Source organism: Nomascus leucogenys, chromosome 10 (genome assembly GCF_006542625.1).
Source record: "Nomascus leucogenys isolate Asia chromosome 10, Asia_NLE_v1, whole genome shotgun sequence".
Taxonomy (NCBI): domain Eukaryota; kingdom Metazoa; phylum Chordata; class Mammalia; order Primates; family Hylobatidae; genus Nomascus; species Nomascus leucogenys.
Window position 1 is genome coordinate 41123296 of NC_044390.1, and position 27382 is coordinate 41150677.

The following is a 27382-nucleotide window of genomic DNA, read 5'->3' on the forward strand; positions in this document are numbered from 1 at the left end:
AGTGGCTCACGCCTGCAATCCCAACATGGGGAGGCCAAGGTGGGAGGATGGCTCGAGGGAAAGAGTCTGAGATCAACCTGGCCAACATAGTGAGACCCTGTATCTAAAAAAAAAAAAAAAAAAAGAAAAGAAAAGAAAAAAAGTTTTTTTAAAGAGACAGAGAAAGCGACTCAGAGATTGAGACTGGGAGCAAGACAGAGATAGAGAGACTCTCACAGGGGAGAGGAAAACAGAAAGGGAGGAGAGTAACAGAAAGAGAGATAAAAAAGAAAATCAGGTGGCAGAGACACAGAAAGAGGGACCCAGAGAAAGCCAGACAGACGCAGGTGGCTGGCAGCGGGCACTGTGGGGGTCACAGTAGGGGGACCTGTGATGGCCCTGGGGACGACGCTCAGGGCTTCTCTCCTGCTCCTGGGGCTGCTGACTGAAGGTGAGTGGGATCCCAGCCTTGTACCCAGCGCCAAGTTGCCCCCATTTCCCACTTACCTTCCCTAGACAAACCCTCTGCCCTTTCCTCGCACCCCACTGTGTCCCCAGGCCTGGCACAGTTGGTGATTCCTGCCTCCGTTCCCCGGGGCTTCTGGGCCCTGCCCGAAAACCTGACGGTGGTGGAGGGGGCCTCAGTGGAGCTGCGGTGTGGGGTCAGCACCCCTGGCAGTGCGGTGCAATGGGCCAAAGATGGGCTGCTCCTGGGCCCCGACCCCAGGATCCCAGGCTTCCCGAGGTACCGCCTGGAAGGGGACCCTGCTAGAGGTAAGGGATCAGAGCCTGAAACCCTTAGCCACCAGCGGAAGCTGCGGCCCTGACCTCCGGCTCCCCCTGCAGGTGAATTCCACCTGCACATTGAGGCCTGTGACCTCAGCGATGACGCGGAGTATGAGTGCCAGGTCGGCCGCTCGGAGACCGGGCCCGAGCTCGTGTCTCCCAGAGTGATCCTCTCCATCCTGGGTATGGGTGAGAGACCCCCAGGACCCATGAGTCTGGGCTTCAAGCCCTCCCCTACCCCACGACCCAGAAGTCCAAGCCCCCAGCTGCTCCTCTCCCAGACCCTGGGTACCAAACTCCAATCTTCAAGTCCTTCTCAGTGCTGGAAGCTTACTTACCCCAGACCCTTCTCTCACCAGTTCCTCCCAAGCTGCTCCAGCTGACCCCAGAGGCAGGCACCATGGTCACCTGGGTAGCTGGGCAGGAGTACGTGGTCAACTGTGTGTCTGGGGACGCGAAGCCCGCACCTGACATCACCATTCTCCTGAGTGAGTGCAGGTGAACTGGGTGGCAGGGGGCAGCATGAAGCCTCTGGAGTGGGAAGGGTGTGTGTTCCTGACCAGTGCCCTCCTAAGGGCCCCAGAAAAGATGTCATCCCTGGGATGGGGACCCAGGAGAAGGTGTGGGGAGATGCTGAGGCCAGTGTGGGACCCAGTGGATGGGAGGGCACATCGAGGGGGACAGCATCCAGCACAAGGCTGAGGCCCAGATAGAAATATGGGCAGTAGCGCTGGTGCAGACATGAGAAGCTGAGGGATGGGGTACATGGTACAACCCAGCAAGGAGTTGAGAAGAGTGGGGAGGCCCAGGACCCAGCACTGAAGACTGCGGCATTCAGGCAGTCCAGAAAGTCGGGAGGGGATGCAGCTCTGCCCCAGGCCCTTTTCCTCTAGAACCAGGAGGGAGGGGGCATCGCATCCACCCTGAGGACTTTCAGGCCATGCTCCCCATAATCTATCTTGCGGGGAGCCTGGAACCCCTCTAGCCCTCTTGTTGCCCCAAGGTGGACAGACAATATCCGACATCTCTGCAAATGTGAACGAGGGCTCCCAGCAGAAACTCTTCACTGTGGAGGCCACAGCCAGGTGTGAAAACTGAAACAACCCCCTCAACCTTGACCCCAATTTTCCCCCTGGGAACCCCAGGCCCCAGGGATGCAAGCATGAAGCTTGGGCTGGGTATGAACATCTGGGACCCAATTCTTCATCCTGACTCTCAAAGCTTCTTCATGGGGAACAGGGGTGGTGGCTCATGCCTGTAATCCCAGCACTTTGGGAGGCTGAGGTGGGCGGATCACCTGAGGTCAGGAGTTCAAGATCAGCTGGGTCAACATGGTGAAACCCTGTTTTCACTAAAAATACAAAAATTAGCCGGGTGTGGTGGTGCACGCCTATACTCCCAGCTCCTCGGGGGGCTGAGGCAGGAGAATCATTTGAACCCAAGAAGTGGAGGTTGCAGTGAGCTGAGATTGTACCACTGCACTCCAGCCTGGGCGATAGAGCCAGATTCTGTCTCAAAAGACAAACAAACAAATAAACAAACAAAAAAACTTCATGTGAACCTCAGTTCCAGAGTCCCAAGCACTAAAGTTTTGGTCAGATGTGGGTCTCTCTAGGCTCCAGTTCTCACTGTTCACCCCCAAAATCTCTCCCACGGAATCCTGGATCCCAGAGGAGATCAGCATGGGGACTTAGACCAGGTGTGGGGACCAGAGGTGGCATCCCCACCTCTTCTCCCTGACTCCCCAAATTTCAGATGATGATTCTGACTCTAGAACCCTGACTTCTCATCCCAGGGTGACACCCCGGAGCTCGGATAATAGGCAGTTGCTGGTCTGTGAGGCGTCTAGCCCAGCACTGGAGGCCCCCATCAAGGCCTCATTCACTGTGAATGTTCTGTGTAAGTGGAGAACTGGGCCAACTAGGGCACTGAGGATGGGGAGCAGGCACTGGGGGGTGTGGGGGGATCACAGGGATTATAGAAATTCAGGTACTCAGAGAAACATGGGGGTTCAAAGGCAGGTTGTGGGGCTTGGAAAGAGTGGATGGGCTACTCCAGTCCCACTGAGTAACTGATATCCCCCAGTCCCTCCAGGACCCCCTGTCATCGAGTGGCCAGGCCTGGATGAGGGGCACGTGCGAGCAGGACAGAGCTTGGAGCTGCCATGTGTGGCCCAAGGGGGGAATCCCTTAGCCACACTGCAGTGGCTGAAGGTGAGGGCAAACGCAGGCATGGAGATTGGGGGGAGAGCGGGGTCTGGGAGCCGGTCCTGAGCTGGCCCAGGCCTGTCCCTGTCTCCAGAATGGCCAGCCGGTGTCCACAGCGTGGGGCACAGAGCACACCCAGGCGGTGGCCCGCAGTGTGCTGGTGATGACTGTGAGGCCAGAAGACCATGGAGTGCAGCTCAGCTGCGAGGCCCACAACAGTGTGTCTGCAGGGACCCAGGAGCGCAGCATCACGCTGCAGGTCACCTGTGAGTCCTGGTGCCAGCTGCCCCCTTGTCGGTCTGTGCCTCAGAGAACCATCTGTGTGTGCCCCCAAATTATGCCTACTGGACGCCAAAGATCTCAGCATCTGTCTCCAGTCCTGTTCTGTCTGGGCTGGTCTGTGAGAAATCCAGCCCAGCTTAGTGTCTTCCCTCTCTGTCCCTGCAGTTCCCCCTAGTGCCATTACTATCTTGGGATCTGCATCCCAGACTGAGAACAAGAACGTGACACTCTCCTGTGTCAGCAAGTCCAGTCGCCCGCGGGTCCTGCTACGATGGTGGCTGGGCTGGCGGCAGCTGCTGCCCATGGAGGAGACAGTCATGGATGTGAGGCGGGGGCCAGGCTCCTGGGTCTGAGCATGGAGGGGGCTGAAGGCATGGTTCGTGGATAGGGAAGGGGATGGATCCAGCAGCCTGGGGGGCTTTCTCCTTGAGGACCATGGGTCCAACAGAGGGGGAGGTAGAGATATCTCCTGTGTCCCTGCTGGGGACTGGGATGGACTCAGGCCTCTAGCACGATGGATGGGGTGCTGCAGTCCCCACGTCTGAAGCTCACTCCCTCCCAGGGACTGTATGGTGGTCACATCTCCATGTCCAACCTGACATTCCTGGCGCGGCGGGAGGACAACGGTCTGACCGTCACATGTGAGGCCTTCAGTGAAGCCTTCACCAAGGATACCTTCAAGAAGTCACTCACCCTGAACGTAAAATGTGAGCCCCTGCCCTGGCCCAGCAATGCCCCCAAGCCTCAGGACCCAGCCCAGAGAAAAAGTCATTCTTCCCGCCTCTCCCCCCAGATCCTGCCCAGAAACTGTGGATTGAGGGTCCCCCAGAGGGACAGAAGCTCCGAGCTGGGACCCGGGTGAGGCTGGTGTGTTTGGCCATCGGGGGCAACCCAGAGCCCTCCCTCATGTGGTACAAGGTTGGTGCCACGCCAGGGCTATGGGGGGGTGGCCAGGAATGTGGCGGAAGGACCAGGCCCCTTCTCTCCTTCAGTATCTTGGGCAATCTTGGAAAAAGATTAAATTTCTTGAAAAGTACTAGAGATTCTGAGGTTTGGCAGGGAATCAGGAAAGACACAAATGCCATGAGAATTAAATGGAATCCTAGGAAAATTCTGGGGAAACAGTGAGAATTTTAGGATAAAAATTGGAACTCTGAATCAAAATTGGGCATTCTAGAGAAAAGGTAATTTCATTAAAATTAAAGAAAATTCTAGTGAAAAATCTCAGAATTCAGGTGAAATGTCAGGAATTTTAGGGAAAGACTTGATTCCCAGAAAAAAAATAAAATAAAAATTAGAAAAATGCTGTAAAATTTGGCCGGGCGCAGTGGCTCACCCCTGTAATCCAAGCACTTTAGGAGGCTGAGGTAGGCAGATCTCCTGAAGTCGGGAGTTAGAGACCAGCCTGACCAACATGGAGAAACCCTGTCTCTACTAAAAATACAAAAAATTAGCTGGGCATGGTGGCGCGGGCCTGTAATCCCAGCTACTCGAGAGGCTGAGGCTAGAGAATCACTTGAATCCAGGAGGCTGAGGTTGCGGTGAGCCAAGATTGTGCCACAGCACTCCAGTCTGGGCAACAAGAGCAAAACTCCGTCTCAGAAAAAAAAAAAAAAAAAGCCGGGTGCAGTGGCTCACGCCTATAATCCCAGCACTTTGGGAGGCTGAGGCGGGCGGATCACGAGGTCAGCAGATCAAGACCATCCTGGCTAACACGGTGAAACTCCGTCTCTACTAAAAATACAAAAAAATTAGCCAGGCATGGTGGCGGGCACCTGTAGTCCCAGCTACTCGGGAGGCTGAGGCAGGAGAATGGCGTGAACCCGGGAGGTGGAGCTTGCAGTGAGCCGAGATCGCGCCACTGCCCTCCAGCTTAAGCGACAGAGGGAGACTCCGTCTCAAAAAAAGAAAAGAAAATTTGGAGAAAAGCTAGTAATTCCACAGACTATCGAAAATTCATTAGTATTAAATTGAATTCTTGGGATTTGGAGGCAAGAAAATGAAATTTCATTAAAATGAAAGAGAAGCCTAATAGAATTCTAGGAAAATCCTGGGAATTAGGGAGCTAGTTGAAAACTTTGGGGGGAAGACTAGGAATTATAGAAATGACAATGGAATTTCATTTTAATTGGATGGAATTCTGGGGAAGTGCTGAGAATCTGGGCAATACAAAGGAATCTGTTAAAAGGCTGGGATCATAAGATATAATATCGGGAAAGATTCAGAAATCTATGGAAAGTTTAATTTGTGCAGCAGCAATAATAAAAAAAAGAAAGTAATCTATGGAAAGACACTGGAATTAAGGAAAATTTCAAAGGAAATCTTTGGGGACAGCAGGAATTTTAAGAAAAGGAACTGAGGAACTCTGGGAAAGGCCTGGGAATTTCAAGGGAGTTTCCTGCACGTGGTGTTGGGTAAACACAGCAGAAATAGATTTTGAGGAGTGCGCTGAGAGCCTGCAGGTGGCTGCAGAGGCAGAGCGGGAGTTGGGTGTGGAACAGAAGGCGGATTCAGATCCCCAAAACGGCCATGCATAGGGACTTGGGGAGGCGGGAGAGACTCGGGGGGGGGGGTCACTCAGTTCCACTCCCCACTGCTTTGCCCTAGGGGAGTGGCGCTGATGGGGGTGCTTTTCCTTATCACAAAAAGGCTTTGTCTGGGCTGGCGGCACCAACCCAGTGGGCAGGGTGGGGAGGTTGGGGGTTGGTGGAAGCGGCAGGGCTGCCTACGGCCCCCAGTCACTCCTGGCCCGTAGGACTCGCGCCCCGTGACGGAGTCGCGGCGCGTGCATCTCGGCAGCGTGGAGAAATCTGGGAGCACCTTCTCCCGAGAGCTGGTGCTGGTCACAGGGCCGTCGGACAACCAGGCCAAGTTCACGTGCAAGGCTGGCCAGCTCAGCGCGTCCACGCAGCTGGCGGTGCAGTGTGAGGGCTCGCACTGCTGAGGCCCGGGGGCGGACTCGGCGGGGGCGGGGCGGGAGGGACAGAGCCAGGTGGGGCAGGGACCCAGCGAACCCTGGACCTGGGGGATGCGGGCGGGGGCGGAGTGGGGGACCCGAGACTGGGAGGAGCCTGGGATGCAGGTGGGGTGGACGCAGACCAGGCCGCCCCTAACTTCTGAGTCTCGCTCCTCCAACCCCGTCTCCCAGTTCCCCCAACTAATGTGACCATCCTGGCCAACGCATCCTCACTGCGCCCGGGGGACTTCTTAAACTTGACATGCGTCAGCGTCAGCAGCAACCCGCCGGTCAACTTGTCCTGGGACAAGGAAGGGGAGAGGTGGGAGTGCGAGGGATCCTTCCCCTCTCTGGTCTGGCCTCGCCCCCTCCACGCATGTCCCGCCCCGCCTAGCCCCTCTCCAGCCTCTGGCTCTGCTCGCAGCCCTGGCTTGACCCCGGGTCCACAGGCTGGAGGGCGTGGCTGCCCCTCCCCGGAGAGCCCCGTTCAAAGGCTCCGCCGCTGCCAGGAGCGTCCTTCTGCAAGTGTCATCCCGCGATCATGGCCAACGCGTGACCTGCCGCGCCCACAGCGCCGAGCTCCGCGAAACCGTGAGCTCCTTCTATCGCCTCAACGTGCTGTGTATGTGCCCTGGCCTGAAATCCCCTCTCGATGCCTTCCTGACCCTAAATTACTCCTTGGGTCTTTCCTTTTTTTCCTTCTTTTTCTCTTCTCTCTCTCTCTCTCTCTTTCATTTTTTGTCGCTCAGGCTGCAATGCAGTGGCGCAATCATAGCTCACTGCAGCCTCCAACTCCTGAGCTCAAGTGATCCTCTCACCTCAGCCTCCCGAGTAGCTGAGACTACAGGTGTGCGCTACCACGCTTCGCTAGTTTATTTTTACTTTTTGTAGCAACGGGGTCTCACTATGTTGCCCAGGCTGGTCTTGAACCCCTGGGCTCAAGCAATCCTCCTGCGTTGGCCTCTCAAAGTGCTGGGATTACAGGCACGTGCCACTATGCTAGGCTGATTTTTTGTACTTTTAATTTTAAATGGAGATGGCATTTCTCTATGTTGCCCAAGCCAATCTTGAGCACCTTGCCTCAAGTGATCCTCCTGCCTTGGCATCCCAAAGTGCTGGGATTATAGGCGTGAGCCACTGCGCCTGGCCTTGGTCTTTGCTGTCACACTATCACTCTATCATTAACCCCATCCTGAAACTTGAAACTCCCGACCTTCATCCTGACCCGTGGTCCTGGGCCAACTCCTATCCTGCCTCCCCCCATCTTGCATTTGTCCTCTCTCCTAACCCCCCTCATGACTCCTGTTTCCATCCTTCAACCTGATACTGGCTTCTACTCTTTTCCTAAACTGTATTCTAACTTCTATCCCGAACCTTACCCCTGAGCTTAGCTCTGAACTTGTTACCTTGTCCACAACCTTAAACCCCGTCGTGACCCCAACTTTAACCCTTGAACCTGTGCCTGATCTCCAATCTGTCCTTGACCCTGACCTTAACAACAATCTTGACTCCCTGCGGCGTCCCCTCTGAAGACCGTCCAGAGTTCCTGGGGGAGCAGGTGCTGGTGGTGACCGTGGTGGAGCAGGGCGAGGCGTTGCTGCCCGTGTCCGTGTCCGCTAACCCCGCCCCCGAGGGCTTCAACTGGACCTTCCGCGGCTATCGCCTCAGTCCAGGTGAGGAAAGTGGGCATGGGGAGGCGTCCCAGGGATGGGAGGCCCTGCCAGGTCCCTTATTCTGGCCTTCCCCAGCGGGCGGCCCCCGGCATCGCATCCTGTCCAGCGGGGCTCTGCATCTGTGGAATGTGACCCGCGCGGACGATGGTCTCTATCAGCTGCACTGCCAGAACTCCGAGGGCACCGCGGAAGCGCTGCTGCGGCTGGACGTGCACTGTGAGCCCCGCCCACCATGGAAACCACACCCACCCAAGGAACCTTGCCCAATGTGGAGTCTCCTCATTGTGGGAGCTCCGCCCACCCAGGGATAGCCACCCATCCTGGAACCCTCCAGTTCTGGAAGTCCCAGCTGTGGTGTAACCACGTCCACTGAGGAACCCCTCCCACTAGAGAGACCCAGTATGGAATCTCTGCCCAGAGAGGGTGCCCGCCTAGACACGGAAGCTGCTCCCGTCAGGCCCACTGTATAAGCCCCCCTACACACACAATTCTGGAAGCCCACCCAACCCACTCTAATTATCACAGAGGCATAGTGGAGGGTGGAGACAACCTCACCAACCTTGAGAACTCTCCTCCAACTCTTTGGTATTAAGGGCAGATTGTGTCCACACCCATAACTTTCCTGGAACCCCTAAGACATCCCTCCCACCTGGGGCCCTCTCACACGGAGAGCTGTCTGGGCCCAAGTGCCTTCCCCAAGCCTCTGCCTTCCACCAGATGCTCCCACCATCCGTGCCCTCCAGGACCCCACTGAGGTGAACGTTGGGGGTTCTGTGGACATAGTCTGCACTGTTGATGCCAATCCCATCCTCCCGGGCATGTTCAGCTGGGAGAGACTGGTGAGGACCCAGCCTTTGGTGAATGGAGGTGGGGTCAAGGGGTTGTGGTTTCTTGACTGTGAGTTCCTTGGGAGTGGGGACCACATACATCTGTATGACCCTGTATAACTATATACTCGTCAGGGCATGCTCCCAGAAAGAATAACTGTTGGTGGCAAAATGAATGCATGGATGAATGGCTAGACAGCCAGGCGAGTGGGTGGGTAGATGGATAGATAGGTCGAAAGGTAGGTAAGTGGATGAACAGGTGGATGAATGAGTGAGTGAATGGAGGAACAGATGGACAAGTGAAAGGATGGATAAATGGGTGAGTGGATGGGTGGGAAGATGATCGAAGGAGAAAAATCAGTGGATAGAGGGTAGATGATGGACGGATACACCATCAGAGGAAAGATATCTATGGAAGGATGATGGATGAATTGATGAATGGATGGGTGGTTAGATCAATGGAAAGATGAATAAATAGGTAGCTGGGTAAATGTCTGAACAGATGCATGTATTTATGGGTGTGCAAGCATGAGTGAATAGTTGTGTGAATGGGTGGAGAGCTACAGGGGTGGATACGTGGGTGCAGAGAAGGAGACAAATGGGTGGAGGAATGAGTGAGTGAACCGATGAGTGGATGGAAAGATAAATGGATGAATGGAGAGATAAGCAGATGGATAAATGAATGGATGGACAGATAGATGGTTCCAAGCATAAGTGGTTGGGTGAATGGATGAGTAGGTGGTTGCCTGGATTGGTGGATGAAAAGATGCATTGGGTAAATGGACAGATGGATGACAGGATAATTTTTTTTCTTCAATACGTCTGTGGAGGGTGATTGTGGCTAGGGGAATGAGGCTACAGAAGGGACAGTTTGGGCAGTGATGGATCTGGGGCTAGACTGGGAGGCCAATTCTGGACTCTTGGGCCTCCAGGGAGAAGATGAGGAGGACCAGAGCCTGGATGACATGGAGAAGATATCCAGGGGACCCACGGGGCGCCTGCGGATTCACCATGCCAAACTGGCCCAGGCTGGCGCTTACCAGTGCATCGTGGACAACGGGGTGGCGCCTCCAGCACGACGGCTGGTCCGTCTTGTTGTCAGATGTGGGTATCACCCAAACACTTGACTTCAAGACCTGCCAGTGAACCCACAGCCCTTATGTCTCCCACATAACTCATGTTGACTGCCCATCTGCTCCCAGTTGCCCCCCAGGTGGAGCACCCCACTCCCCTAACTAAGGTGCCTGCAGCTGGAGACAGCACCAGTTCTGCCACCCTCCACTGCCGTGCCCGAGGTGTCCCCAACATCGTTTTCACTTGGACAAAAAACGGGGTGCCTGTGGATCTCCAAGATCCAAGGTGAGCCCAGGCCCAGCCAGGCAGCACCCCAGCCCCAGGTCTGGACCTCCAGCCCCACTTCCCCTCCCTGAGTCCCTGCAGAGAAGGAAGATGAATGGGTGGAGGAATGAGTGAGTGAATGGATGAGTGGATGAAAAGATAAATGGATGAATGGATAGATAGGCAGATGGTTAAATGAATGGATGGATGCATAGATGATTCCAAGCATAAGTGGTTGGGTGAATGGAAGGGTGAGTGGTGCCCTACCTTCTCTCTAGGTACACGGAGCACACATACCACCAGGGTGGTGTCCACAGCAGCCTCCTGACCATTGCCAACGTGTCTGCCACCCAGGATTACGCCCTCTTCACATGCACAGCCACCAATGCCCTTGGCTCGGACCAAACCAACATTCAACTTGTCAGCATCAGTATGGAGGGGCTGTGAGGGTGTTGGGGAGGGGGTGCTCCCTGGATCCATTCCCACATCCCTGATTGGCCCTGGGCTGCCCATGTTTCTGAAACTGGAGGATCTGTGTATGTGTGAGGATGGAGTTTTTGCCTGCCCTGAAAATCCTAATGGAGACTGGATCTTCAGGGAGACCCACAACAAAGGCAAAAGAAAAAGAAAAGAAGAGAAAAAAAGATGGAGAGGGGGTACTTGTTAGCTCAAGTAACTGAAAAATAGATTTTCAGGGGTTTCTGGATTTAGGTTCAGCTGTCATCAGCAACTCTCCATTCTTTTCTCTTTCTTTCTTTCTTTTTTTGTTGTTGTTGTTGAAATGGAGATTCACTCTTGTCACCCAGGCTGGAGTGCAATGGCACGATCTTGGCTCACTAGAAACTCCGCCTCCTGGATTCAAGCGATTCTCTCATCTCAGCCTCCCGAGTAGTAGAGACCATGTTGGTCAGGCTGGTCTCCTGACCTCAGGTGATCTGCCTGCCTCAGCCTCCCAAAGTGGTGGGATTACAGGTGTGAGTCATCACACCCAGCCCTCTTCATTCTTATGTCTGCATGTCTCTGTGTTGGCTTTATTCTAAGGGCCCTCATAGTGGTCTGTTAGAATTCCCAGAGGAAACAGAATTCTTTCTCTTCCTAACAGTAGTATGAAAATACCAGGATTAGTCAGGCGTGGTGGCTCACACCTGTAATCCCAGCACTTTGGGAGGCTGAGGCGGGCAGATCACGAGGTCAGCCTGACCAATATGGTGAAACCCCGTCTCTACTTAAAAAAAAAAAAAAAAAAAAAAAAAAAAAAAAAAGCCAGGCCTGGTGGCATGCGGTTGTAATCCCAGTTACTCAAGAGGCTGAGGCAGAAGAATTGCTTGAACCCAGGAGGTGGAGGTTGCAGTGAGCTGAGTTCACGCCACTGCACTCCAGCCTGGGCAACAGAGTGAGACTCTGTCTCAAAAAAAAAAAAAAAAAAAAATTATGTATTGATTGCTTGACGCAAATGCTGTGATGAGACATTTAAAGAAACTTAACTGCTGGGCGCAGTGGCTCACGCCTGTAATCCCAGCACTTTGGGAGGCCGAGGTGGGCAGATCATGAGGTCCGGAGATCGAGACCATCCTGGCTAACACGGTGAAAACCCGTCTCTACTAAAAACACAAAAAATTAGCTGGGCATGGTGGTGGGCACCTGTAGTCCCAGCTACTTGGGAGGCTGAGGCAGGAGAATGGCGTGAACCCAGGAGGCAGAGCTTGCAGTGAGTTGAGATCCCGCCCCTGCACTCCAGCCTGGGTGACAGAGCGAGACTCCGTCTCAAAAAAGAAAAAGAAAAAAAAAAAAAGAAACCTAACCATACCAGGTGCGGTGGCTCATGCCTGTAATCCCAGCATTTTAGGAGGCCAAGGAGGGTGGATCACCTGAGGTCAGGAGTTTGAGACAAGCCTGGCCAACATGATGAAACCCTATCTCTACTAAAAATACCAAAGATTAGCTGGGCATGGTGGCAGGCACCTGTAATCCAGCTACTCGGGAAGCTGAGGCAGGAGAATTGCTTGAACCCAGGAGGTGGAGTTTGCAGTGAGCCAAGATTGCACCACTACACTCCAGCCTGGGCAATAAGAGCGAAACTCCATCTAAAAAAAAAAAAGAAAGAAAAAAGAAAGAAATCTAACCCTTCATTTTCCATAGAAGTAGCCATTTGGTCTTGAATTTTTTTTGCTGTTTCTTTTGGTTTTGTTTTCACTTACTTCTTTTTAAAATTATTTTTAATTTGAATGTTTAATTTGAGACAGGGTCTTTCTGTGTTGCCCAGGCTGGTCTCGAACTCCTGGGCTCAAGCATCCTTCAGCCTTGGTCTCACAAAGTAGTGGGATTACAGGAACAGTTTGGTGTTTGCCAGAGCAGTGTTCACCATGACCTTATAGAACATGAGTATACTGTGAACAATGAGAAGTGATTGTATATTTAAAATCATTCCTAGGGAAAACCTGGACAGAATCTTCTGAAATTCTTTTGTATCCTCTGACTGCTTTCCCATCTTTCTCCCCATAGGCCGCCCTGACCCTCCATCAGGATTAAAGGTTGTGAGTCTGACCCCACACTCCGTGGGGCTGGAGTGGAAGCCTGGCTTTGATGGGGGCCTGCCACAGAAGTTCTGCATCAGGTGGGTCCTTGTCGAGGCAGGAAAGAAGGGGAGGCAGCCAATGGGCTGGGGCACTTCCCTGAATTTACTATCCCCCTGTCCTGCAGGTATGAGGCCCTGGGGACTCCAGGGTTCCACTATGTGGATGTCCTACCACCCCAGGCCACCACCTTCACACTGACTGGTCTACAGCCTTCTACACGATACAGGATCTGGCTGCTGGCCAGCAATGCCTTGGGGGACAGTGGACTGGCTGACAAGGGGACCCAGCTTCCCATCACTACCCCAGGTGGGAAGGGGGGCTTGGGCAGGTTGGAGTGTTCCTCAGAGGATGTGTAGGGTAGTACAGTGAAGTCAATACTATTCCCCTTTTATGATGAGTTACTGAGGCCTATAGCTGTTCAGCAAATTGTCCATGGTCACACAAGTAGTAAAAGGTAAAGATGAGATTGAAACTCAGGCAGATGAACTTGAGACTAACCGTTAACCACAACCCATACTGTCTGAATGACCAAGGGAAATTAGAAAATAGTTTGAATTAAATGAAAATGAAAACATATAAAAATTTGAGGTTGCAGTTAAAGCAGTATACTTAGAGGGAAATTTATAGCATTAAGTGCTTATTTTAGTTTTTTATTTTATTTTATTTTTAAATTTTTTTTATGTTTTTGAGACGGAGTTTCACTCTTGTTGCCCAGGCTGGAGTGCAATGGTTCGATCTTGGCTCACTACAACCTTCGTCTTCCGGGTTCAAGCGATTCTCTTGCCTCAGCCTTCCAAGTAACTGGGATTACAGGCATGCACCACCACGCCTGGCTAATTTTGTATTTTTAATAGAGACGGGGTTTCACCATGTTGGTCAGGCTGGTCTCGAATACCTGACCTCGTGATCCACTCGCCTCAGCCTCCCAAAGTGCTAGAATTATAGGCCTGAGCCACCACGCCCAGCCTTATTTTTTATTTTTGAGATGGAGTCTCGCTTTGCCACCTGGGCTGGAGTGCAGTGGCACGATCTTGGCTCACTACAACCTCCGCCTCCCGGGTTCAAGTGATTCTCCTGCCTCAGCCTCCTAAGTAGCTGGGATTACAGGCAAGTGCCACCACGCCCAGCTAATTTTAGTATTTTTAGTAGAGACGGGGTTTCGCCATGTTGGCCAGGCTGGTCTTGAACTCCTGACCTCAGGTGATCCACCTGCCTTGGCCTCCCAAAATGCTGAGATTACAGGCGTGAGCCACCACGCTTGGCCACTTTTTGTTTGTTTGTTTTTGTTTTGAGATGCAGTTTTGTTCTTGTTGCCCAGGGTGGAGTGCAATGGTGCCGTCTCGGCTCACTGCAACCTCTGCCTCCTGGGTTTGAGCAATTTTCCTGCCTCAGCCTCCCACGTAGCTGGGATTACAGGCATGCACCTGTAATTTTTTTGTATTTTTAGTAGAGACGGGGTTTCACCATGCTGTCCAGGCTGGTCTTGAACTCCTGACCTCAGGTGATCCACCAGCCTCAGCCTCCCAAAGTGTTGGGATTACAGGTGTGAGTCACCACGCCTGGCCTATTTTTTTTTTTTTTTAAAGAATAACCTCAAATGCATATTCTAAGTTTTCATCTTAAGAAACTGTGCCTCATGCCTGTAATCCCAGCACTTTGAGAAGCCAAGGCGGGTGGATCACCTGAGGTCGGGAGTTCGAGATCAGCCTGACCAACATGGGAAAACCCTGTCTGTACTGAAAATACAAAATTAGCCAGGCCTGGTGGCACATGCCTGTAATCCCAGTTACTTGGGAGACTGAGGCAAGAGAATAGCTTGAACCTGGGAGGTGGAGGTTGCGGTGAGCAGAGATGGTACCATTGCACTCCAGCCTGGGCAACAAGAGCAAAACTCCATCTCAAAAAAAAAAAAGAAAGAAAGAAAGGGAGAGAGAGAGAGAGAGAGAGAGAAACTAATAAAAGAAGAATAAATTAAACCCAAAGTAAACAGAAAGAAGAAAATAATAATGCTAAGAGTAGAAATGAATGAATTAGAAAACAGAAAAACAATTAAGAAAATCAATGAAACCAGAAGCTGGTTATTTGAAAAAAACAATAACATTTACAAAGCTGATTAAGACCAAAAAAAAGGGAGAAAATACCAGTTACCAATAACAGGAATGGAAGAAGGTATGTTACCACAGACTCCACAGACATTAAGAGGATAATTAGGGAATATTATGAATAACTTTATTCCAATAAATTCAGCAAGTCAGATGAGAAGGACAAATTTCTTGAATATGATGAATACGTTACGATTCTGATAGGCACAGTGTTGTAGTGGTAAATCCTTCAGAGCCTGGTTCAGAGAAGCTTGGGTTCAAATCCCCTCTCTGCTACCTCCTAGTCGTGTGAATGTAGGCAAGTGTCTCAGTTTCTAAAAATATATAGCACAGATCTTTGTGGCCCAGTTTCTTTCTTTTTTTTTTTTTTTTTTTTTTTTTTTTTTTTTTTTTTTTTTGCGATAGAATCTTGCTCTGTCACTCAGGCTGGAGTACAGTGGCATGATCTCGGCTCACCGCAACCTCTGCCTCCCAGGTTCAAGCAATTCTCCTGCCTTAGCCTTCCAAGTAGCTGGGATTACAGGTGCATACCACCACGCCTGGCTAATTTTTGTATTTTTAGTAGAGACGGGGTTTCACCATGTTGGCCAGGCTGGTCTCAAAGTCCTGACCTCAAGTGATCCACCTGCCTCAGTCTCCCAAAGTGCTGGGATTACAGGCGTGAGCCACCACTCCTGGCCGCAAGCTTCTTCTTTCTGTTTTCCTCTTCCTGACACAGCAGACTTTTTCTCAATGGAAGCAAGGACACTTTCTCACCCCTAAAATCTTCTCTGCTCTTCCCCCCACCCCATTCCAGTCTTCCCTTTGAACACTAAAACATAAAGTATGACACTTGCCTCCTTTGCTTTAGAACTTGTACGTCTATTAAGGGATCAAGAGCCCAAAGTCTTTTTTGGTCAACTCAACAAATTGATAATTCGAGTGAAAAGGACCTAGCACACCAAAAATGCTCATCAACAATTCATTTTTGGGCCAGGCATGGTGGTGCATGCCTGTAGTCCCAGCTAGTCAGGAGTCTGAGGCGGGAGGATAGCTTGAGCCCAGGAGGTCGAGGCTGCAGTGAGCTATGAGCAGGCCACTGCACTCCAGCCTGAGTGACAGAGTGAGACTCTGTCTCTTTAAAAAAAAAAAAAAAAAAAAAAAAAAAAAAAAAAAAATGGCCAGGCGCGGTGGCTCACGCCTGTAATCCCAGCACTCTGGAAGGCCGAGGTGGGCGAATCACGAGGTCAGGAGTTTGAGACTAGCCTGGCCAATATGGTGAAACCCCATCTCTACTAAAAATACAAAAAATTAGCCAGGCGTGGTGGCAGGCACCTGTAGTCCCAGCTACTTGGGAGGCTGAGGCAGGAGAATTGCTTGAACCTGGGAGGTGGAGGTTGCAGTGAGCCAAGATTGCGCCACTGCGCTCCAGCCTGGGTGACAGAGCAAGACTCCGTCTTGAAAAAAAAAAAAAAATTGTCCGTGTGCAGTGGCTCAAGCCTGTAATCCCAGCACTTTGGGAGGCTGAGGCAGGTGGACGGGGTCTTGCTCTGTCAACCAGGCTGGAGTACAGTGGTACGAACTCAACTCACCGCAAGCTCCGCCTCCCAGGTTCAAGCAATTCTCCTGCCTTAGCCTTCCAAGTAGCTGGGATTACAGGCGTGAGCCTCAAGTAAAAAAGTGTCCTTATTTGAGGTCAGGAGTTTGACACCAGCCTGGTGAACATGGTGAAACCTCGTCTCTACTAAAAATACAAAAATTAGCTGGGTGTGGTGGCTCATGCCTGTAATCCCACCTACTCAGGAGGCTGAAGCATGAGAATTGCTTGAACCCCGGAGGCAGAGGTTTCAGTGAGCTGAGATCGCGCCACTGCACTCCAGCCTGGGCAATAGAGAGAGGCTCAGTCTCAAAAAAAAAGAAAAATTATTCTTAACATTAGCATCACTGTTAGAATTGCTATTAATAGTATTCTCATTGTTATCAGCAATTTCTAGCTCTCTTGGAAATATTCTTAAGCAGCCATATACCAGTTCCCATGAGTCTAATAGGCTTAAGAAGAGGCTGAGAAATATTTAAATCTTATCTCAGATTCTTAGTGTTAAGTCACAATCTCTATATCCACCCCCCAGGTCTCGACCAGCCTTCTGGAGAACCCGAAGACCAGCTGCCCACAGAGCCACCTTCAGGCAAGTCCTCAGTCCCCTGATCCCTCCTGGCTCCCCTGAGAATGGAACCTCCTGGTCTCTGACCCTACCTCCTCTGCTTGTAGTCACAGCTGCTTAACGACTTAGTTCTGGCCGAGCTCAGTGGCTCACGCCTGTAATCCCAACCCTTTGGGAGGCCAAAGCATGTGATCACTTGAGCCCAGCAGTTTGAGACAAGCTTGGGCAACATAGCAAGACTCCATCTTTGCAAAAATAAAAAATAGCTGGGTGTGGTGTCATGTGCCTGTAGTCCCGACTACTCAGAAGGCTGAGATGGGAGGATTGCGAAGCCCAGGAGTTGGAGGATGCAGTGAGCTATGACGGAGCCACTGCACTCCAGCCTTGGCAACAGAGGGAAACCCTATCTCAAAAAAAAAAAAAAAAAAAAAAGACTTGGTTCTGTCCCTGCAGTCTTGCAGACTCCTTAGAGCTTCCTCATTTTTCTCTCTTTCTTTCTTTTCTTTCTTTCTTTCTTTCTTTCTTTCTTTCTTTCTTTCTTTCTTTCTTTCTCTTTCTTTCTTTCTTTCTTTCTTTCTTTCTTTTCTTTCCTCTCTCTCTCTCTCTCTTTCTTTCTTTCTTTTTTTTTTTTTTTTGAGACAGAGTCTCGTTCTGTTGCCCAGGCTGGAGTGCAGTGGCAAAATCTTGGCTCACTGAAACCTCCACCTCCCAGGTTCAAGCGATTCTTTTGCCTCAGCCTCCCGAGTTGTTGGGATTACAGGCACCCGCCACCACACCTGGCTAATTGTTGTACTTTTTTAGTAGGGACGGGGTTTCACCGTGTTGGCCAGGCTGGTCTGGAACTCCCGACCTCAAGTGATCTGCCTGCCTCAGCTTCCCAAAGTGCTGAGATTACAGGCACGAGCCACGGCACTCGGCATTTTTTTTTTTAGAGACGGAGTCTTCCTCTGTTGCCCAGGCTGGAGTGCAGTGTTGCGATCTCGGCTCACTGCAACCTCCACCTCCCGGATTCTTCTCCTGCCTCAGCCTCCCAAGTAGCCGGGACTACAGGCACGTGCCACCATGCCCAGCTAATTTTTAGTATTTTTAGTAGAGACGGGGTTTCACCGTGTTAGCCAGGATGGTCTTTAACTCCTGACCTTGTGATTCACCCACCTCAGCCTCCCAAAGTGCTGGGATTACAGGCGTGAGCCACTGCATCTGGCCAATTTTTTTTTCTTAGATCTTCTTCTTGCCTGGAGTGATAAATTTTCTTCTCTTCCAAATTTAGTTTAATTCCGTAAGACTTAGCTCATTCCATGTCCTGTAAGAAGCCTGCATCAGTTAGCTTTTGCTGTATAACGAACCACCCCAAACATGGGTGCTTATAGCAACGTTCTTTCTCATGATTTTAAGAGTCTGGCAGAACAGTGCTGGTCTGGGCTGGCTTAAATCATCTCTGCAGTCAGCTGGCAGCTCCACTGGACTGGGTGGTCTAGGGTTGCCCCCTTCCCATACTTCTGATGGCCATCTGGCTCTTGGTTGGAACAATGGAGATAACTGGGCGCATGTCTCTTCTTGACTTTTTCACATGGAGGTGGTCACGGGGGTCAGAAGCAGCAAGAGAGTACATTCCAATTTACTAGCTGATTCTGTCATAGTTGCTATTGTCTCGTTGGCCAAAGCAAGTCACATGGCTCAACACAGAGTCAGTGTGGAAAGGCCCTGCACTCAAAGATCTGACTACCGGGAGAGGATTGCAACCATTTGGCAAACAATCCCCTTCATAGCCTGAGAAAAAGGTTGCAACTGACAGAAGTACAGCTGTTTTGTCAACACGAAAAAGAATGGCTTGGCTGGGCAAAAAGAATGGCTTGGCTGGGCAGTGGCTCATGCCTATATCCCGGCACTTTGGGAGGCTGAGGCAGGTAGATCACTTGAGCCCAGGCATTGGAGACAAACCTGGGCAACATGGTGAAACCCCATCTCTATAAAACAAAAGCAAAAAAAATTAGCCAGGCGTGGTGGTGCATGCCTGTAGTCCTAGCTACTCAGGAGGCTGATGCGGGAGGATTGCTTGAGGCCGGGAGGTTGAGGCTTCAATGAGCCGAGATCACGCCACTGCACTCCAGCCTGGGCGAAAGAGTGAGACCCTGTCTCAAGAAAAAAAAAAAAGGCTTGGTACATGAAATAAAAAATTCCAAGTGTGGCCACTTTCAGGTGCTCAAAAATCTCACCAGCAATCTGTTTCTCACCCTCTCTCAACTTTGTCTTCATCTGTGGTGGCTTCTTTCTCAGTTTCTTCAATCGGAGGGGCAGAGAAGCCCTCCCCCACCTCCACCTTCTTGACAGCTACTAGAATTGTCCTAAAAGTTTTGTTAAAAACACATGTTGGGTAAAATGCCTGTGTCTAAACAATCACTGTGGAGAGGAGAATGGAGACTCTTATTGTCCAGGCTGGGCCATGTGCCCACTCTGGAGTCCTGCCTGAGCCCAAGACTGAGAGTGGGGAGTGGCTGTTCTCCCCAGGGGAAAAAAGTGCTGTTAGTAGAAGATAGGGGAGATGGCTGCCCAACAGATGCCTACTTAGAGGGGTTCAGCCTTGTCGCCAGGGATACAGCAGCCAAGTCAGCCTGATATTGGCTGGGATGGAAATTGGTGGAAAGAAGTCATTTGAGGCCCGGCGCGGTGGCTCGCGCCTATAATGCCAGCACTTTGGGAGGCCAAGTTGGGCAGACCACTTGAGGCCAGGAGTTCAAGACCAGCCTGTCCAACATGGCGAAACTCCGTCTCTACTAAAAAAAAAAAAAAAAAAAAAAAAAAAAAAAAAAAAAAAAAAAATTAGCCGGGTGTGGTGGCATGCGCCTGTAATCCCAGCTACTTTGGAGGCTGAGGGAGAAGAATCGCTTGAACCCGGGAGGCGGAGGTTGCAGTGAGCCGAGATTGTGCCACTGCACTCCAGCCTGGGTGACAGAGTGAGACTTTTTTTTTTTTTTTGAGACAGAGTCTCGCTCTGTCACCCAGGCTGGAGTGCAGTGGCGTGATCTCGGCTCACTGCAACCTCCGCCTCCCTGGTTCAAGTGATTCCCCTGCCTCAGCCTCCCAAGTAACTGGGACTACAGGTGCCTGCCACCACACCCAGCTAATTGTTTGTATTTTAGTAGAGACAGAGACAGGGTTTTACCATATTGGCCAGGCTGGTTTTGAACTCCTGACCTTGTGATCCACCCCCTCTTGGCCTCCCAGAGTGCTGGGATTATAGGCATGAGCCACCGTGCCCAGCCAACTCCGTCTTAATTAAAAAACAAAATAAAATAAAGAAGTCATTGAGATGGGATTTTTTTTTTTTTCAGAGACAGGGTCTTGCTCTGCCACCAAGGCTGGAGTGCATGGTGCTATCATAGCTCACTGGAACCTTGACTTACCGGGCTCAAGCAATCCTCTTGCCTCAGTGTCCCGAGTAGCTGGGACTATAGACATGCACCACCATGCTGCTAAATTTTTTGATTTTTTGTGAAGAAGTGGCCTCACTATGTTGCTTAGGCTGGTCTTGAGCTCCTAGGCTCAAGCGATTCTCCCACCTTGACCTCCCAGCGTGCTGGGATTACAGGCATGTGCCGCAGCGCCTGACCTTGAGATGGAATTTGAAAGGCAAACAGAAGTTTGCTTGAGAAGAAAGGACATTTGAGGACAAACACTTAACTATTCCAAAGCACTGAGATGTGAATTTGCTTCAGTGATTCTAGAAACAGCTAGTGGTTGGTTTGTGTGGCTGGACAGTCCAGTACCAGGGTCTAAGTTTGGTGGGCACGGCTGGAGGCATGGGAAGAGGCTGGACCACAGAAAGTCTTCAGTGCCCAGCTAAGGAGCTGAAGCTCGCTCCTGAGTCCAGAGTTCAGTTCTGAGTTTGCAGAGTTCAAGCAAAGGGAGGACGTTTTGCTAATGGCTTGACTTAAGAAAGAAGCCACCTGCCCTTGGGTGGCAGAAGGGGTGGGCACAGAGACCTCTGCCCATCTGTTTCTCTGATCCTGGGGGAGGGACTTGGTCAGGGCTACGCTTTCTCGGGGAGACCCACCCCTGGCCTACAGCCTATTGTCTGGGATTCACTGAGGGGTATCTTCCACCCCTAGGACCCTCGGGGCTGCCCCTGCTGCCTGTGCTGTTCGCTCTTGGGGGGCTTCTGCTCCTCTCCAATGCCTCCTGTGTCGGGGGGGTCCTCTGGCAGCGGAGACTCAGGCGTCTTGCTGAGGGTGAGGAGAGACCCTTCCCTGCCAGGGTGGAGACCTGAGGGTGATGGGGAACCCTGGTGTTGCTGCATATTGAAGGTCTTCCCAGGGCCAGGGGGGGCTTGTATAGGGTCACTGAGCCCTTTATTCCTGTTTCCTTCAGGCATCTCAGAGAAGACAGAGGCAGGGTAAGTGGGGATATTTTTCTGTAAAGAAGGCTCTGAGGGAGGAGGTTTGGGGGAGATGGGTGGCGGGGGGCAGCACTCAACTGCCACCCCCACACCCTCATACTGGAAGGTCGGAGGAGGACCGAGTCAGGAACGAATATGAGGAGAGCCAGTGGACGGGAGAGCGGGACACTCGGAGCTCCACGGTAAGTGGGGGTGGCCCTGGCGACCCCACAGTCAGGGCACTGACGGCGACTGAAACCCTGCCATTAGCATCAGGTTGATCATTGCCCTTCCCGGGACAGTGGGGTCAGAGGATGGAAAGGGCTTTGTTTGTTTTGCGTGTGGGGAACAGGTCAGCACAACAGAGGCAGAGCCGTATTACCGCTCCCTGAGGGACTTCAGCCCCCAGCTGCCGCCGACGCAGGAGGAGGTGTCTTATTCCCGAGGTGAGTTAGGACCACGTCAGGATTCCCGCACTCAGAGGTACCCCCGATGCCTGGACTGGGTGCCTTGATCGTGTCTCCCTTCCACTCCAACTCCAGGTTTAACAGGTGAAGATGAGGATATGGTCTTCCCTCAGCACTTGTATGATGAGGTAGAAAGAACGTACCCCCCGTCTGGAGCCTGGGGACCCCTCTATGATGAAGTGCAGATGGTGAGGAGCTTTGCATCAGCAGCCATCCTTCCTGGCTAGTTCTGGGAGCCTATCTCCTATTGCTTGTATTAGTTAGGGCCAGCTAGCTGCTGTAACAAAGAGGCCTGACCATGATCCAGTGGCTTAAAGAAGGCAGTCAGCTGGGCGTGATGGTCCATGCCTGTAATCCCAACACTTTGGGAGGCCAAGGCAGGAGGATCGCTTGAGCCCATGAGTTTGAGACAAGCCTGGGCAATATAGTGATTTGTCTCTCCAAAAATTTTTTTTAAATGAGCCAGTCATGGAGGTGTGCACCTGTAGTCCCAGCTACTCAGGAGGCTGAGCCAGGAGGATCCCTTGAGCTCAGGAGTTGGAGGCTGTGGTGAGCCATGATGGCACCACTGCACTCCAGCTTGGGCAACAGAGCAAGACCTTGTCTCTGAAAAAAAGAAGGCAGTCTATTTCTTTTTCACAGTCAGACATGAGTGGCCCTGCTCAAGTCATCCGAGTCTACATGAATGAGCCAGTTCACTGGGGGTTCAACCCGTGGGAAAAGGTGAAAGAATGTGGAGGAGGCGCAACCCTGCCTTGTGGCCCAGGCCCAGAAATGGTGCACACCACTCTGCTCTCACTCCCCTGGTGGGAAGAGAGTCACACGGTCACACCTGATAGCAAAGGAGGCTGTGAAATGTGGTCTAGCTTAGCAGTGATGTGCCTTGCTGCAATTCTGCTACTGTGGAAGGAAGTAGACATGAATTTTTAAAGATAATTAGCCATATCTACTCCACTGATTAAACAGAGAGAAAGAGAGAATTTGGGGGCCCATTCAACTGAAAAATCAAGGCATACAATTGTCATCAGGCCCAGCTGGTCCCAGAATTTCCTCCCTAAAAATGTTTTTATGGCTAGGCATGGTCACAGCTCACATCTCCAATCTCAGCAGGCTGAGGTAGTGGATTGCTTGAGCCCAGGTGTTGGAGACCAGCCTGGGCAACATAATAATACCCCATCTTTAAAAAAAAAAGTTAAGCCGAGCATGGTGGCTCACACCTGTAATCCCAGCACTCTGAGAGGCCGAGGCGGGTGGATTACCTGAGGTCAGGAGTTCGAGACCAGCCTGGCAAACATGGTGAAACCCCGTTTCTACAAAAAATGCAAAAATTATCTGGGTGTGGTGGTACACACTTGTAATCCCAGCTAGTTGGGAGGCTGATGCAGGAGAATCACTTGAACCTAGGAGGCAGAGGTTGCAGTGAGCCAAGATCACGCCACTGCACTCCAGCCTGGGCAACAGGGCAAGACTCTGTCTCAAAAAAAAAAAGTTTAAAGAATTAACTGGGCATGGTGGTGCATGCCTGTGGTCTCAACTACTCAAGAGGCTGAGGTAGGAGGAATGCCTGAGCCAGGGAAGTTGAGGCTGCCGTGAGCCCTGATTGTGCCACTGCATTCCAGCCCGAGAGACCATGTTTCAAAAAATAAAGGGAAAAAATGTTCCCAGAAAATCTAGATTTGTATCCTACGAGATTAGAAATCTTCAAAGAAAGAAAATACGTGTTTTCCAGTGGCCCCGAATGCCCAGTGCTGACACTTATTGGTCTAGCTTGGGTCACATTCTCATCACTGAACACATCCCTGAGTCAGGGGATGGAATATGCTAACAAGAGAGACCTGGGTCAGTTCACCATGGGATCAGGGAGTAGGGGCCAGCCCCACTCAGGTCACTGGGCTGAGAGTGGGAGAGGGACAGAGAGCTCACAGGGAAGTGAGGATGGTGGCTGTACAGGCCAAAACAACAGACAGGCACTTTGACCACCAGCCAATCCCCACCCATTGCTGCATAGTTAGGGAGATGGGACAGAACCCCTGATTTCGTGTGTGGCCTTGGCTGATGCTCTGGCACCTCTGGGCCAAGGATTTCCTTCTGTCTCTGTGAACGACCTCCGATACCGGGACTGTTGTCAGAGCTTAGCTCCTCACCAGCATGGCGCGAAGCGCTGTCCATGGTGCTGGACCATATGCACTCTCTAAAGCGCAGATGGAGGCTGCACGCTTTTTCCGAAAAGCGCCGGATAGTAAATGCTTTGGGCTGTGTGGGACATACGGTCTTCCTCAAACTCTACAGAAACTCTGCCACTGTAAAGTAAAAGCAGCCATAGACGATGCATAAATGAATGAGTGTGGCTATGTTCCTACAAAACTTTATTTTTGGACACTGTAATTTGAACTTCATGTAGTTTTTCTATGTCACAAATGTTATCTTTTTTCATTTTTCCCCAACAATTAAAAAATGAAAAACCAGGCCGGGCACGGTGGCTCATGCCTATAATCCCAACATTTTGGGAGGCCGAGGCGGGCGGATCACAAGGTCAGAAGTTTGGGACAGCCTGACCAACATGGTGAAACCCCGTCTCTACTAAAAATACAAAAAGTTAGCCGGGTGTGGTGGTGGGCGCCTGTAGTCCCACCTACTCGGGAGGCTGAGGCAGGAGAATCGCTTAAACCCGGGAGGCCGAGGTTGCAGTGAGCCAAGATTGCGCCACTGCACTCCAGCCTAGGCGACAGACCAAGACTCCTCAAAAAAAAAAAAAAAAAAAGAAAAAGAAAAGAAAAAAATAACAACCATTCTTAGCTCCTGGGCAGTAAAAAAAAAAAAAAAAAAAGCAGGCGGCAGGCCATATTTGGAGCATGGGCCAATCTGCTCTAAAGTTTGCTGAACTAAAATAATCATTTTCTCCCAGCCCTAGAACAAAACACATCCCAGTTAGGGCCACCCTTCATGTTTTTTGTTGTTGTCGTTGTTGTTGTTGTTTGTTTTGTTTTGCTTTGTTTTGTTTTACTCTTCTATTATGATTAGGGAACTGTTTTGGAAATTCATAGGACAATATAATCATAACTTACATTCCACAGTTGCCATACCTGATAACATGGACTTTTAAAGTTTTCGTTTTTTAAAATTTATTTATTTATTTATTTTTGAGATGGAGGCTCACTCTGTAACCCAGGCTGGAGTGCAGTAGCGCAATCTCAGCTCACTGCAACCTCCACCTCCCAGGTTCAAGCGATTCTCCTGCCTCAGCCTCCCAAGTAGCTGGGATTACAGGCATGCACCATCATGCCCGGCTAATTTTTGTATTTTTAGTAGAGATGGGGTTTTGCCCATTGCCCAGGCTGGTCTCGAACTCCTGACCTCAAGTGATCCACCTGCCTTGGCCTCCCAAAATGCTAGGATTACAGGCATGAGTTACCATGCTTGGCCTAAAGGTTTTATATTTCTGATATTTACATTATTGTTCTAACATGAAATCATTGGGTATCTTGGGCTTGCTTCAAAATAATCCAGTTAGTCAGGGAGGGGAACAAGATAGAAATATAGATAAATCAATTGACCAAGGGTTGCTACTGGTTTTTTCTTTTTTCTTTTTTTATTTTTTTGAGATAGTCTCAGTCTGTCACCCAGGCTGGAGTGCAGCGGCATGATCATGGCTTACTGCAGCCTTGACCTCCTGGGCTCAAGTGATCCTCTTACCTCAGCCTCCTGAGTATCTAGGACTATAGGCGCTCACCACCACACCTAGCTAATTTCTTAAAAAATATTTTTTATAGGCCAGGTGCAGTGGCTCACACTAGTAATCCCAGCACTTTGGGAGGCTGAGACAGGTGGATCGATTGAACTCAGGAGTTCAAGACCAGCCTGGGCAACAATGGAAACCTCGTCTCTTAAAAAAAAAAAAAAAATTCAAAAGTTACCTGGGTGTGGTGGCACATGCCTGTAGTCCCAGCTACTTGGGAGGCTGAAGTGGGAGGATGGATTGAGCCCAGAAGGGGGAGGTTGCAGGGAGCTAAGATCGTGCCATTGCACTCCAGCCTGGGTGACAGAGCCAGGCCCTGTCTAAGAAAAATAAAATTATTTTTTGTAGATACAGGATCTCACTATGTTGCCCAGGCTGCTCTTGAACTCCTGGTCTCAAGCAATCCTCCTGCTTTGGCCTCCTAAAGTGCTGGAATTATAGGCATGAGCCACTGCGCCCGGCCTGATATTGTTGAAGTTAGGTGATAAGCACATGGGGTTCATCATAAGCATTCATTATAATCACACTCCTTTTTTGTATATGTTGGGGTTTTAGTAAAAGCTAAAACGCTTTTTTCTGAGAAGTTAAGCAGGGGCGTGTATCCCCCAGATCTTCAGTGAAGACCTACAGGGCATCTCTCCACGGTTCTAACTCCACTTTTTGCCTGTCAGGGCCCCTGGGACCTCCGCTGGCCTGAAGACACATATCAGGATCCAACAGGAATCTATGACCAGGTGGCGGGAGACTTGGACACTCTGGAACCCGATTCTCTGCCCTTCGAGCTGAGGGGACATCTGGTGTGAGAGCCCTCTCAACCCCCTTGTCCTGCACCTGCAGGAATTTACACTCCACTGGTCCCTCTCATTACAGCTTGGGCTGAGCTGGTTAGGTGAGCTCCTTAAAACCCAAAGGGACTCGGTGTCAGGAGAGGACATGGAGGGGGCTGAGTGACAGAAGATGGTTCAGCTGGTACCAGAGTAGAAACAAGGTGCATCCTGGGGTTGGCTTTAGAAACTAAACTTCTCCAAAAGGACAGGGCAGATTGTAAACGACGTCTCAAAAATGAAATGCCGCTGGGTGCAGTGGCTCACGCCTATAATCCCAGCACTTTGGGAAGCTGAGGCGGGTGGATCACCTGAGGTCAGGAGTTCGAGACCAGCCTGGCCAACATGGTGAAATTCCATTTCTACTAAAAATATAAAAAATTAGCCAGGAGTAGTGGCGCATGCCTGTAGTCCCAACTACTTAGGAGGCTGATGCATGAGAATCGCTTGAACCCAGGAGGTGGAGGCTGCAGTGAGCCGAGATCACACCACTGCACTCCAGCCTGGGCGACAGAGCGAGATTCTGTCTCAAAAAATAAAAATAAAATAAAAATAAAAAATAAAATGCTTTTCTGAGGGTCCCTAAGTGCTTCATAAAGTTTTCAGAAGTGCGGAAAGACATATTAAAAACTCTGTTCATTTGGCATTCCATGACGTCTGAAATAGCTAATATTAAGTGGAATTTATGAACCCATGTTGTATCTTACCTATTATTTTATTATTTTCCACAGCTATCTAACACAGGAGGCATAAACTATGACACATGTAAACATAAGTATGCTCTATAAGCATTAAAATAAACAGACAATCAAAAGAAGCTAGAGGAAAAGAATATGTACTGTGTGCTTTCATTTATAGAAATTCTAAAACAGGCAAAACTAATCTACGGTGGCAGAGAGCAGAGCAGAGGTTTCCTGGGGCCATGAGAGGAGGGTTGACTGCAAAAAGGCATGGGAGGACTTTCTGAGGTGATGGAAATATTCTATATCACAATTGTGGTGGTGGTTGCACGGGCGCACAGATTTGTCAAAACTCATTGAACTGTACACTTAAGATGGGTGCATTTTTATTGTACATAAATGATATCTCAATAAAAGTGATTTTAAAAACAGG

The 27382-nt window shown here is 50.6% G+C and overlaps 1 protein-coding gene across 1 annotated transcript; it reads left to right on the forward strand.

Moving 5' to 3' along the window:
* The first annotated feature begins 217 nt into the window (after positions 1 to 217).
* NPHS1 (NPHS1 adhesion molecule, nephrin) lies at positions 218 to 27382 on the forward strand. Its single transcript, XM_030821842.1, has 29 exons — positions 218 to 430; positions 538 to 753; positions 826 to 948; positions 1125 to 1253; positions 1769 to 1850; positions 2561 to 2664; positions 2851 to 2978; positions 3067 to 3238; positions 3420 to 3577; positions 3817 to 3961; positions 4048 to 4172; positions 6010 to 6178; positions 6403 to 6532; positions 6660 to 6832; positions 7743 to 7883; positions 7959 to 8099; positions 8601 to 8722; positions 9643 to 9814; positions 9913 to 10069; positions 10327 to 10478; positions 12551 to 12662; positions 12749 to 12930; positions 16835 to 16891; positions 20977 to 21096; positions 21236 to 21260; positions 21370 to 21445; positions 21595 to 21688; positions 21785 to 21897; positions 26117 to 27382. The coding sequence occupies exons 1-29, from the start codon at positions 373 to 375 to the stop codon at positions 26246 to 26248; spliced, it is 3708 nt and encodes a 1235-aa protein (XP_030677702.1). The 5' UTR covers positions 218 to 372; the 3' UTR covers positions 26249 to 27382.